Source organism: Kryptolebias marmoratus, linkage group LG2 (assembly GCF_001649575.2).
Source record: "Kryptolebias marmoratus isolate JLee-2015 linkage group LG2, ASM164957v2, whole genome shotgun sequence".
NCBI lineage: Eukaryota > Metazoa > Chordata > Actinopteri > Cyprinodontiformes > Rivulidae > Kryptolebias > Kryptolebias marmoratus.
In genome coordinates this window covers 7453226-7466299 of record NC_051431.1, presented here as the reverse complement: position 1 = coordinate 7466299, position 13074 = coordinate 7453226, and the positions used below count along the sequence as shown (strand labels likewise).

Sequence of the window (13074 nt, the reverse complement as noted above, 5' to 3'; positions counted from 1 at the left end):
CCCCCCCCCCCCCCCCGTCTTATTTATCTCCTAATAACTCCCACTGAGCTCATCAAATCGTCTTATTTACACGCTGCGTGTCCTAATTACGACGTCCTATTTAGTCGGGATTAACTCGAGCCTTTGATTGTTCCGTTTAGAGGAAACTGGGAGGGAGTTTTACCAAACTAAAAGGAAAAAAAACATATTTTTACTTGGAAAAAAAAGGTTTAAACAGACCAAAATGCAATCCTATTACCCTGAGCCTTCTAGAATATGTTTTAAACATCAGGTTTGCAAATAAATATACGGAACAAGAAATTAAAACACAACTAATGTCACATAGGTGATGCCTTCATTTATTACACCCTCCTTTGTAACGTTAAAAACTAATTCACGCCGTGATTTTATAAATTAATGCACCCGAAACTAATGCAGGGAGGCTGTTTGAAGCCGAAATATCTTCAAATTAAAAGAAAAAGGTTAAAAATTTAAAGCGTTTTTAAATACATCCAAAAGTTTATTTTATCTTCATGTTTTTTTGTTATATTTCTGCTCCTTTAAAACAAAAATGTTTTTGGTTTTAACATCACAGAGGAGATGGGAAGGTCGGATATATGCTTGAAGGATTTATTTAGCTGCTAAGAGGTGAAAGGAAATTAAAATATTCCCAAAAAACTGATATATGTTTAAATATATTCCATTTTTTGTGACTTAAAAACAGGAATAGATCATTTTTTATCTAGAATAAGGACGTAAGTGTAAGATACTGTTATAAATCAAACATTTTTAGTTGTTTTGTATAATTTTATGGATTATTTCAGTGTAATGACTGAGCCAGAAACTTTGCTGGAATGTCACGAAACAACAGAGTTTATTTATTGTTTCTAATCCCGTAAATAAGGAGGATAAACTTTGCTCTTTCTGGTGAGATGATGCTTTGTTTTTTTTAAGACAAATCAGCAAAACTCTCTGGTTGTGATAACGTTTCAGCCACAGGGTCCCTTTTCCACGTTTCCTTCAGCACCTAAAACCCGTAATAAAAGTGGAGCCACGCTGTGTGAGAGGAGGTGCAGACTCAGAGGTTCCCGATGGGGTCCGGCGTCCGTGGGCCGCAGTGCCCGTCTGTCACCTCAGGCTAACCCGAAACCCCAGAAACGCGCTCAGAGGAGAAGGCCGAGCTCGGCGCTTTGCTCTGCCTCGTGCCACAAAGAGGAGAGCGGAGACCCAGGAGGTCCGGCTCGACAAAAGGCCGCTGCCTGGGGTTGGAGGGGGGGGGGGCTCTGATTTTACACGGGTCACGCGGGGAGCGAGGGCCTTTTTAAACCTGCTGAAGTTCCTCGCTGCCACTCCCCTTCTTGAGATTCTCGCCCTCCCCTTTGCTCTCGAAGAGCATGCCTCGTTTTGTTGTTTGTTTTTTAATCGCGCCAAAAGCAAAGCTCTCGAAGCGAGCCTGGAGACGTCTCAGAGGGTCGGGGAACCAGCTCGGTTCCGTCTCCGGATGGCGGAAGACCTCGTGATCCAGCTAGAATCCGACCGAAGCCAGAGGAAACAAACCCGGCCTGAATAGCATCCTCTTCTCCACGTGAGACTTAAAGAGGTCGCCCAGCTCCGAGATAACTGGCTTTTTATGAGTCCTCCTCCATTGTGTAGCAATGGGGGTCACGAGTCCAACGGAGCGCTTTATTGTTCCGCGGCGGTGTTTACAAGGCACGGCGGGCCGTTGTGGGGTTGATAGTGTGTCGCAGGAGACAATATGAACTCTGCTGGCCGTACAAAATGGAGGAGCGGTGCTTCAGACCATGAAATATGGCCCTGCGGCTTTTCCAGCATTCAAAGTGGCCGTCGGACTTTATCAGAACCGTACTTGGTTGAAATATGTTTGCTCTCTGCCGATAGTTAAATGAAAAACCTTTGATATCGGTGTTGTGTTTGTCTTTTCAATGAGAAGCAAAAATCTAAAGTCACTCAGGGCGGAGCATAAAAATACAACTGGAAGCAAAAAGTCACCGAAACTTTTAACTGTTTCTTTTTCTTTTAAAAAAAAAGGCCTTTTGTGGAAAAGTTAGGAACATTTGCTGGCAAACCTGAGTCAGATTCAGCTCAGGCTGCAGCGCAGAAACAGTAAAAATATTGATTTTTTTTTTTTTGATCTATTGTAATTTAGATTAGTTTAAAAACGAGTCCATAAAGACATCGTCTATCTGCAGCCCTTCAGGTGCAGCCTGGGGCACTTCCTGGTCAAATATCATAATAATTCTGCCAAAACAAACGTCTAAGGCAAAATTAACATGAAGGTAAAGATGTTTTAATGGCGTTAGCGTGAGCTGGAGTGAGTTTTTTTAAGGTTGGGGTCATTTTAGGAGCAGCAGAGCTGTTAGCTTGTTTTTCTGGACAGATTTAAAGTCTATAATTGTGCTCAGATTGCCTGTGTAGTCACTATATAGTAACTCGTCACGTGGTTAAGTAAAAGTACTGTACGGAAGTTTTACGCCACATTAATGGAGGTTGACCAGAATGCATTGGGTTAGGGTTCGGCTACTTTTCAGACGCCTGGCGTTAAAATGTTGTCCCTCGCCACAGATTCAGGCCATCGTTCCAGCGTCTTTTGCTGATGTTTGTTTCTGCGACACCTGGCTGTGAACGATCAGCGCGGGTTTAGGAAGCGTTTAGGAAGCAGATACGGTCCAGCACGATGGTTCCCAGAGCTTACGACTTCCAACCCCCGAAACAAAATCTTTGGTTAGAGTATGCAACTACAGGGGGTTCAAAAGAAGCCGTCGGCCAATGAAAATCGGCGTTAAAAACCTTCATTAAGCTGCGTTTTCGTTGATAGAGCAACAATATTTTGTAAAGGAGTCTCTGTGTGATCACATATCTAAAATAACAAAGCAAAATTTAATTTTATTCCCAATAAATGCGGATTTTCTTTCTGCCCGAGTTGGTTTTTTGGTCATTTTTGTCGATCCATGGTCGCGGCCATCTTTGAGCGAGCGAGCGAGCGCCATTGTCGTGATGCCGCCACTGATTGGACAAGAGTTCTCATTTATCTGCTGAGATCTCTGATTGGTCGATGTTGGGAGGGCTTGACACAGGCAGTAGGTGACAGATTAATGTCCGAGAAAAAGAACGACTGGACTCTACCAACCAGGAAGAAGACCAAGACGGTCAAATTAAAACCTCCAGTCTGTCTGTTTTTATTGAAATCGACTTTACAAGATGTCTTACTTGTCTTGGCCAAATGAATTCTCCATCTGTCCTTCCAAAAAAGCCAAAAGTTTTCCTCAAAAACTGCAGATTTTGGACTCTTCAAACATCCTCCCAGCCTTGTTCTGAAAGCCAGGAAAACGCCTTTCTGGTTCTAAATCTGAACTTTGGCCCCCTGAGGCGCAACTTCGGTCGATCTCCTCGCACCTTCTCCCAGTGGACGATCAGCCTTACTTTTTCTGAATGACCTCCCGCTCCTGAACCCAAACGTTGCAATTAGGTCAAATAAACGAGCCCATCATGACCCCGGCCACCATTAAATTACTTTACTGGCTTTACTTCTCGCAGCAATGAAGGGAAAATGCCTTTAGCAGTCAGTTTAAATTTAAATGTATTCAGGGAATCATCTCAACACCCCAAACCGAATGATTTAGGACTCATATTGGGCTCCCGATCCCAACTTTGGGACCATAAGGTCTACAGGATTTTGACAATGAAAGCTGTGTTTGAATCAAACCCAACCTGTAAACGTGCACATCCTGTTCCATTCATCAGGAAATCGATGCCTCCCTCATCGCTCACCTTTCGTGTCAGCGCCTCTCCCTCTTTCTTTTTTTTTATCTCGCACACGGCTGTATATCAATACCTCCTGTCATGCGAGAGCGACTTCGGCCCGGGTCGCTTGCTCGGGCCCGTCACGCCCCGGGTCAGGGACGGCCGGGCTCGGGGAAGATGGCGGACCTGAGTGCAAACAGAGTCTGTCTCGGGAGGGGACGTGAGAGGCTGAGACCACAGGATAAGAATGTGTTTGACATTGCTTGTAATTGTGTAATGTTTACTCTGTTGGTATCAGAGGGGGGCCTGCATCAGCAAACAGGCATTTGATTGTCAGCCTGCGTGTGTGTGTGTGCGCGCGTGCGCGCGCATTCCTTTGAAACACAACTTGCAGTCTAGACAAGGGATTAAGTGATGGTACTAGCTTTATTTTTATTGTACCGATGTAAATATGTGCTTAAAATTAATGACGCAAGTTATCTTTATTAATTAGTGAATTGATATTTATTACCAGGCGCTGAAAGGCGGACGATAATGTGTGTGTGTGTGTGTGTTACCAAACTTTCTCATGACAGGTTTAACGAAACTTGTAGAAAGTAATCTGCAGCTGATTAGTGAGTGGAGTCAGCCTGATCCAAGATGGCCGCCACAGCCAGCTGGCCTTAGAAATAACACAACTGTGACACCGTGCTTCGGTTTGGTGTGTTCGCAGCTGAGAGTCGTTCGCGACGCGTATGAGACGTTATTTTGAAGGTTTGACCAAAATGGCGGCGTAAGACGGTCTAAAACGCCAAGCGTGAATGGCGGCGTTCCCGCGAGGAACGCTCGGCCTCTATGTTGTGTTTTGGCTCCTAAAAAAAAAAAAAAAAAGCAGGGTCTGTAAGCGGGTCGTTTGTGGCTGAGATAGGAGAAATCTGGACGCGGCTCTTGTTGAGGTAACTTTTTATTGAGCCTCGCTCCCTCGCTCCCCCGCTATCGTTGAACCTTCACAATGACGTAATCAGGCCCGTCGTCAGCAGCGTTTGTGTGCTGATCAGAGAGGCTGATGGGAGCACACAGTGACTGGCCTTGGCTGAGCCGCGCAGATAGCAGCGGTGGACAGGTCAGCGTGTGTGTGTGTTCTGTTTGCTCTGTCCTGCCAAAGAACAGGTGAGTCTGATTGGTTGGGTGGGTGAGGGTGAGGGTGAGGGGGGTGACGCCTGACTCTGGATCCTTGAGCCTCGTAGAGTAACCTGCCGTCTGTCCCCCCCCCCTTTCAGTGCGTTACAGCCAAGGCGAGGTCAGCTCCTCCAGCGCCATCAGCCACCACAGCGGCAGCGCCATGGTGACCAGCCAGTCGGTGCTCCAGCAGGTGTCCCCGGGAGGACTGGACCACGGCCACAGTCTGCTGTCGCCCGACGCCAAGATGGTGAGTGAACGCCGCCGTTGCCAGATTAGATAAGCTCCCGGACCTCCTCTCCAGCGGCCATTTTTTCCCCGCTCTGCCAGTAACCCTGACAAAAGAGGCATTCTGCTCCCATCGATTAAACACCACACGAAGAGGAACCGAAGGTGAAGAAACGTTGCCAACGTTTGATTGTTACTTTTGCGTCTGTCGTACTTCTCTCCTCTGCTGGGATCCAATATTTGATCAGCGGCGATGAATCACCTCTGCGCCCGGGCAAAAATATTCCGCACTGCGACAGATTTATTGCTCGTCAAACTGTCCGACACGCCGCGAAGCGTCAGACCTCAGAGTTCAAGTTTCCTTTGTGTTAGCAAAATATCTCTCGAACCAGAAAGAAATCCCTAAATGCTGCGACTAACGACCTCTACGAGCTGATCGAGCAGAAACGAAAAGAAAAACGTCTCCAAGTCTGTCAGTTTTACAGAAATTGAGCCACAGTTTGGTGTGGAAGTAGCTGAGAGTCGCCTCTAACACGTACTCTGAGCGATGTCAAAGGTTTGACACCCTAAGTGCTGGGGAATCTGCGTTTCTTTAAGGAATGCCTGTTTTATTTGACAGGTTAACGATCTTCGTCAAGAAGGTTTAAATGCTGACAATAAAACGAAGGACTCTGCTGCTTCCACACCTTAGGTCGTATTCAGACCCGACACATTTGGTCCGCTTCGGTCGCAGCAGAGTTTGTTTCCAGCGTTGGTTCCAGACTTTTTTCTGCAGGTGTGAAAACAGTCACGCGAACTCCGGCGTGGATCAAACGACCGGACCGAGACCCGCTTTTTGAGGTGGTCTCCGTCCGCTTCCGAACGAACTCTGGTGCGGTTTGATTCTGGGTGTGAATACAGACCAGACTCGAACCGAACTAACTACGTAAAGCACGCGCCTCTTTGGACTTCACGGGCCACTGTTGCTAAGCATCATGGGACAAATAGCATTATTGCGGCACGCATTTGCCGGCGCCGTTCCAAAATTCGAAGTGAAACGTCATTAAACCGACGTTGAATGAGCTGTTCTTGAATTTCAAAACGGTACTGTAAATAATACTGGAATGTGCACAGAACAAATCCAGCACGCAGGACTTCCATCTGTGCTCCAACCGCTGCCCCCGTCTTTCTGTCCAATGGGAGCGATGACCGTCACCCACGTGGCTTTGTTTATAAATTATAGTCCGCTTACAAAAAAGCACAATGTTTGCAAACCGCACTAAAGGACAAAAAATAAAGTCCACTTTTGGTCCGGACCAAAGGACTTTCCTGGTATAAGGATACGGACGGATTTGAAACGTTTCAAACTGCTCTAACTTCCCCGTCGGGACACTTCCGTCTTTTTGGAGCGATAACATGTGAGCCGGTGGCAGGTAGAGGGCCGCGCAGGTCCTCAGATATCAGAGGGCTTTTATTTGTCTGCAGATGGTCAGGAAGTGAGCTGTATTTAAATAAACTCCATCCCACCGCGGGGGAGGATTCCTGCAGAGATGTTACTGTAAATGCGCCAATGTTATTTTTAATCATTTTCTGCAGAAACCCACACACACAGACCCGCCGTCTTTCTCTTCCCATTTTTCATCCTTTGTGCTATGAGTGGAGTTACACAAGAGCAACGTCGCACAAAAGAATCTGAACTGAGTCAACGTTTGTTTAGCAGGCAACATCTGTTCCACTTTGAACGTGAATTTACACAGGAGGTGCTCGGGCTTAGCGCTGCGTTCCGCTGAAAACAACTCAGAGACAAGGCGGAGTGGCGGTGCCGTTTAATTTCCCTCTTTTCTCTTCAGATTTCAGGTTCAGGCGGAGGACTTCCTCCAGTCAGCACGTTGACAAACATCCACGGTTCCCATCACAGCCACCAGCAGACGCAGAACCTCATCATGCCTCTGTCTGGAGTCATGGCCATCGCGCAGAGTAAGCGTCCACGTCCATTTTTTGTTTTTATTATTCTCATTTGATTGTGCGCTCACCGACCGGCCGGCGGCGGGTCTCTGTGTTCCCCTCAGGTTTGAACACGTCGCAGTCTCAGACGGTGCCGGTGATCAACAGCGTGGCGGGCAGCCTCGCGGCGCTCCAGCCGGTGCAGTTCTCCCAGCAGCTCCACAGCCCCCACCAGCCGAGCCTGATGCACCAGTCGCCCAGCCACATGAGCCAGCAGCCGTTCATGGCGACAGTCACGCACTCGCACAGTCAGTAACCCCGACGCCGTCCTGCGTGCAGCCGTGTTTTACAACAGGGCATCCGAAACCTCGATGACCTGTGTTAATTTGGTCAGCAGCCTTTATCGTCCTCTTCATCTTCCACAGTCAGTAATAATCACCGGATGTGCTTCTGCGACTGACGACCTTAGCGAAAACAAAAACTACTCTGTCAGTTTTTACAGATGCTGAGCTAAAATCTGGTGTGTTAGTAGCTGAGAGTCGTCCTCATCATCGCATACACCGATCGCTGAAGGTGGTTTCTCTCCGGGCTGCGACGAGTTGGCGAACAACTTTCACGAGGGAGAGAGTCCCAAATGTCTCCAGAATCGGTGGCGATTTTTCACAAGGTTCCCGACCTCACGGCCCCCCCGCCACGGCCAAGACATTTGTGAAACAGTTTTCCCTCTCGAAGTATTGTGAGCGTCTCCAACCGATCTCGAGACCCACGGAGCTGTATTTCGACACCTGGACGGAAAATGTCCAGGACTAAAAGATGACGCTCCGAAACCTGCCGGTGTTCGTTTAAAAAGTGGTCTCCGGCCAAAATAGGCAGAGATTTTAAATAAATCGGCCGTCTTAAAGCGCTTGTTGGTCCCGTGTTCACAAACACTCAGAGTTCAGTGAGACGGCAATGAAACACGTACATATTTTTGGACAATTTTTGCGTTTTCGAGTCACCGATTCGTCTCCAGCAGTGAGATTCTCTGTTAACAGATCAGTTTGACCTGCAAAGCCGCCTTCCTTCAAGGTTTTATTCAGTCATTGAGTCCACTCTTAGCCTTTATTTAACCCCAAACAGCTCTTCTAGCTGGATTTTTAAGACAAACAAGTCTTTAAACTGGGTTAGTCGAGCTGCTGCCTCATGGGAAGAAGTGTGCAGGTTCGAACCCTGACCGCGACCTCCTCTCATCCTGTCGTTTTCTATTTAACCACTTAGGATTGTGCGTCCCGGATGACTGAGACTCTACGACGCATCTCTCATGTTCTCCCTGTGCACGTTTGGGCTTCTCGGGGTTTAAAGCATTTCGTACGGCGTGATTTATCCGACCTTCTCGTGCTGTTTTTAATGTCTTAAATGGCCGTTAAAAAAGCTTTGTTTTATTGACTCGAAGTGTCGTTTCCTGTCTTCCTTTGCAGTGTACTCCCACAAACAGGAGCCGCCTCAATATTCCCACCCGTCACGCTTCCCTCCAACCATGGTGGTCACGGACGCCAACAGCATCAGCACTCTCAGCTCCATGTCCTCCGGCAAGACGGTGAGTCGCCCGCCAGCCGACGCCTCGGCTCGTCTCGCAGACCTCCGGCCCTTCTTCCTTTCTCTCTCCAACCCGCCGTTGTAGGTTTTAGTCGCGTCGAGAGTCGTCCCGCGGGGCAGTTTTAGTTTCCCCGCTGGCAGAGGAAGTGACCCGGAGAAGAGCGAGCGCCGCGATCGCCTGCTGACTTGTTCGATTCTTTTGTTCACGCTAGGACGCTCCTGCAAACAAGGTGGTGCAAGTTGGGGGTTTCTCCTTGGTAAATACAACTTTTATTAGCTCTGCCTCGCGGCTTTCCACGAGCCGAAAATCCCCGCACAGAAACCAATCAGCGAGCTCCTCCCGCTTCTTGCTTGGGGACCGAACGGATGAGACGGACACTCCTCACGATTCCTATTTCCTCCTGCGACAGCTGTCCAATCAGTCACAGGCTCCCCCGACCCGAACGCCTCCCGATTAACGCTTTCATCTTCCCGGTGAGAGTCACCTCTGCGATCAGGAAATGAGACCCGTTAATCAAAGTTTCTGTGAGCGGCTACTTTCCTTCACGCTACGGCGAGGCTGCAGATGAGACGAGCCGGCCGGAGGTGGAAGTTTTGCTGTTTTGTGTTTTTTTTTTTTTTGCTTTCAGTAATTACAGCTCTTCCTCTTTCCTACTTCTCCCTCCTCTACGTGATCGCTGTAGCCTGAAATGTTGTCCACGGTGCTTTCACACGCTCAATTTCCCACGCTGAGGCGGCGCACCGATGGGATGGCAGCCGAGAGTGGCGTGTATCCTTGGCTCTGACAATTCATCAAATGTAATTAGGAACATTTAAAGTCTGTATGCTTAGAAATAAATCTAGTTTAATAACTTAAATTAGCTAAAACAATTAAAAAAAAGAAGAAATCTGGTTTTAAGCATCTAAATAACTCAAGTTGACTCAAACTTATACGTTTGTTAAAGAAATGCACATAAATTGTTTTTGTTTTGATCTCTTAAACAGATTATTTGTAGGAAAAATCCATATAAAATACAAAAATAAATTAGCCTTAGTTCCTTTTGCTCAAATTAAAAGAATAAAAGCACCAAAAACTAGATTTTAGTGAATTAATTTTGCAGATTTTGATGCAGAACAGCTGTTTTTGTCTTTATTAACGCGTAAATTAAACAGCGTCACGTATCAGGCGGACTTTGGGAATTCTCTTTGTTTAAAACTTAAAACATGTTTCGATTTTAATCTTACAAAATTGTTGAATTTCCTCATTTTATCCATTTTTTTTTTCATTTACGAAAATAAAAAAATTCAGAGCAGGAAACAAAAAATAGTCTTTCTCCTGTTTTATGATATCTGATATTTGATATAATGATGTTTAAAACAATTTAAACTCTAATACATTGTATTATCTGAACATATCCTCTGTTTTTTGAGGAAAATATTAGCCTGAAAAGCAACTTCTGTCCAAATAAAACCCCACAAACAAAATATAAACAAATAAACAAATAAAGGATGCGACTTGGAGAGCGTTCGGTCCTCGTTGTTGCTCCAGTATTTCACAAACCCTTTTATTTATTTAGCATTTATCTGAAAAGCCAAGTATTTTCTTATCAGCGCGTCGTTTGAAAGCGGGGGCAGCCGTCCTCTCGTGAAATCACCGACCTGCTCCGGCTTTATAACGCTCGCTGTTTACCAAGAGCCCTCCATTATGCCCGCGCCTGTTTGCCGCTCACCTCTGCTCAGACCGCGGCGTCTAACGACTCGGGTCTCGGCTGCGGGTCAGCGTTATCAGGTGAGGCTGTTTGCCGGCCGCTGGGTCGCGCCGGGGTCAGCTGTCTCCGCGGTAGAGAGGCAGGTGAAGAATAAATCTCACCCCCACGCCCCGCCACATTACCGAAGAAGAAGAAGAAGGAGAGTGGAAATGAGCTTTTCAGAGGCAGGAGAAGAGGAATGGGGACGGTGTTTGGTCAGGTGTGGCGCAGGAAGGGGAGAAGGCAGAAGTCCCGCGTTTTACGCTTTCACCTGGGAAGAAACGACAGAATCCGAGGAGGCCTGAGTTTGTTCAGCTGCTTTCTGCGCCGTCGCAGATTTGAGTGCTGAGGTGTTACACCAGGTGTCTCCAACCCTGGTTCTTTTGGGCCACCATCCTGCAGGTTTTACTTGTTTCTCTGCTCCAACACACCCGATTTAAACCAACAGGTGATTAACAGGCTGCTGCAGAACACGAAGAGGTGATTTAACCTCTGAATCAGGTGTGTTGGAGCAGGGAAACAAGGAAAACCTGCAGGATGGTGGCCCAAAAGGACCAGGTTTGCCCACCGCTGGAATACGTTGTAACACCGCAACGCTGCGTTCGCTCGCTAACTGCAGCCGCCGTTTGCAGAAACCACCCGAAGAAGATGAGCGGCCTTCTTCCCGCTAATTAAATCGTCCATATCAGCAGGAGGAGCTGGAGCAGTTGGCGCTGGTCGCCAAGGAAACGGCAGCAGAAGCACGCTCAGAGTACGACCTGAGACCGACACAGTCAATAAGTTGTTTTGGTTGTTTAGGAGCCTTTATGGACTTTTTTTTTTTTTTTTTACCCCTAAACTCTCCATCCTCTCGTGTTTTGCACGTCTGTTCTGGACTCGCAGGTTGTTGTTTTTGTTTTTTTGTTGCTGGTTATTTAAGCACTGACTGATGTTTTCATTCACGTAAAGCAGAAGTTCCCATCAAACCTAAAGCTGGGCTCTCGAGATAATCTCCAAAAAGCCAAATAAAGCAGAAAAGCACCTATTTTTACTTTAACCGCTGCAAAAAAAACCTAAAAGCAATATTCATAAATGGATACAAGCAGAGGAATACGAGTCGTTTGTTTATCTTTTTAGAAATTGTTTATGGAGGATTTGGGGTCAGGAATTAACCCCGGATGTGTAATCTCCTACAAAAGGAGATTATTGTGTAAAATCTGCCAAAAAACACAGACTTTCCAAACCCTAACGACCTTTAACACTCATCCGAATCACCTTTGCCTCATAAAGTTGAACTCAGGAGACTTATTATTATATTATAATATATATTATGAGAAACACCTCGATGTGGACATGAAGCAGGGGCCAAATGTTCTCCTCGGCTGAAGTCCTGGGTCTGTTTAGAGGGAAAACTTCCTGCAGAAAGAACAAACAAAGGCGTGAACGCATTCGTTTCGATTTGTAATTACAGAATTTAAAACTCAAATAACCTGCGGCTGGCTTGGCGTTTTATTTCTGCTGCCATCGAGTGGACAAAAAACACAACTGCTGCAGCATTTAGACACCAACTCAATCCCGTTCTGTTAGATATTATAAACCCGCTGAAACCATCAGCCGAGCCTCTAATATTTGTTTTAGAGCGTAAAGTTTAAGTTTAGAACGACTTGGATAAAGAAGAAACTATTAACCTGTTTTTATTGTTTTATGTACTTAAGGTTACTTCGTTTGACTCCTTTTTTTCGTTTTTTTTTCCTTTCTTCAGTGTCCTCTTCAAGCCTGGTGAGAGCGTCCGCCCGACTTCCTCGCTGCCCGGCAACCGGAGCACATTTTTCCACCCTCTCGCCGCCGTAACCACAACGACCCCTAATGGCCTCGCAGCGGCGGTCGGCAAACACGGAGGAGTGACGGCGGCGCGGGGCGCGGCGGCGGAGATGAGAAATGGGGACGGAGGAGGAGGAAGAGGAGGGGTAGTGGGGGGAAGAAAGAAAAAACACACAAAAAAAAATCAAAATAAGGCGTCCGGGTTCACCTCTGCGGCACAAAAAAAAAAAGATCAACAAGGATGTTTGATTCAGACTTTCTCTGTTTTCGCACGACAAAAGAACAAAAAGGCGGCAAGGATGAACTGTGGGGACCTAAAGAACGGCTCCGGGGGGCTTAAACTGTGATTTAAGGTGGAAATATAAAGACTCGGACAGAGGAGCGGCGTCCTGCGCCTGTGACAATCACATCAACTCTTATTTGATCTTAAACACGCATTACTGGGCTTTAAACAAGTCTTCCATGTTGTTCTTTCATACTCAGTTTACTGCAGGTGATGTTTGGACTGGCGCCGTGTGATACTGTGATTAGGGGGGAAGAAAAAAAAAATGGACTCCGACAATCTTGAAAGGACTATGCAATCCGAGCGAGCAACGCTTTGTTTCACTGGATGCTGCGCGGGACTGCACACGCACTCAAGGCTGGGAAGAAATGTGCACTATCAGCTGTGAAATAAAGCTGTAAAAATCACACGAGAAAGGAGCGGGGCGAGCTGCGAGGCGTCGAGGACCGACTCGCGCTCCTCCATGGAAACCTCCGAGGACTTGTTTGCACACAGGTTCAGGTGAATTTCAGGAATGGGACTCGCCCTGCTTTTTATCTCTCCCACTTCCTGCCGCAATGTGACACAGGACAAATATTGTTAATAACTCCTCTCATCATAAATCACGGCCCCAGCGCCCCCCTCCCCGCCCACTCCCAC

At 46.9% G+C, this 13074-nt stretch overlaps 1 protein-coding gene across 2 annotated transcripts in view; it reads left to right on the top strand.

The window, feature by feature from the left end:
* The window catches only part of hnf1ba (HNF1 homeobox Ba), a 17603-nt gene extending 4799 nt beyond the window's left edge, over positions 1-12804 (top strand). Inside the window, exons 5-10 of one of the 2 annotated variants that reach the window (XM_037979275.1) lie at positions 5001-5149; positions 6957-7083; positions 7176-7358; positions 8508-8626; positions 8838-8882; positions 12094-12804. In XM_037979275.1, the coding sequence (XP_037835203.1) occupies positions 5001-5149; positions 6957-7083; positions 7176-7358; positions 8508-8626; positions 8838-8882; positions 12094-12114 (644 nt within the window). In that variant the 3' untranslated portion in view covers positions 12115-12804. The remainder of the gene's footprint in view (positions 1-5000; positions 5150-6956; positions 7084-7175; positions 7359-8507; positions 8627-8837; positions 8883-12093) is intronic. The other variant, XM_017435267.3, reaches the window with a different exon arrangement.
* The last annotated feature ends 270 nt before the right edge of the window (positions 12805-13074 follow it).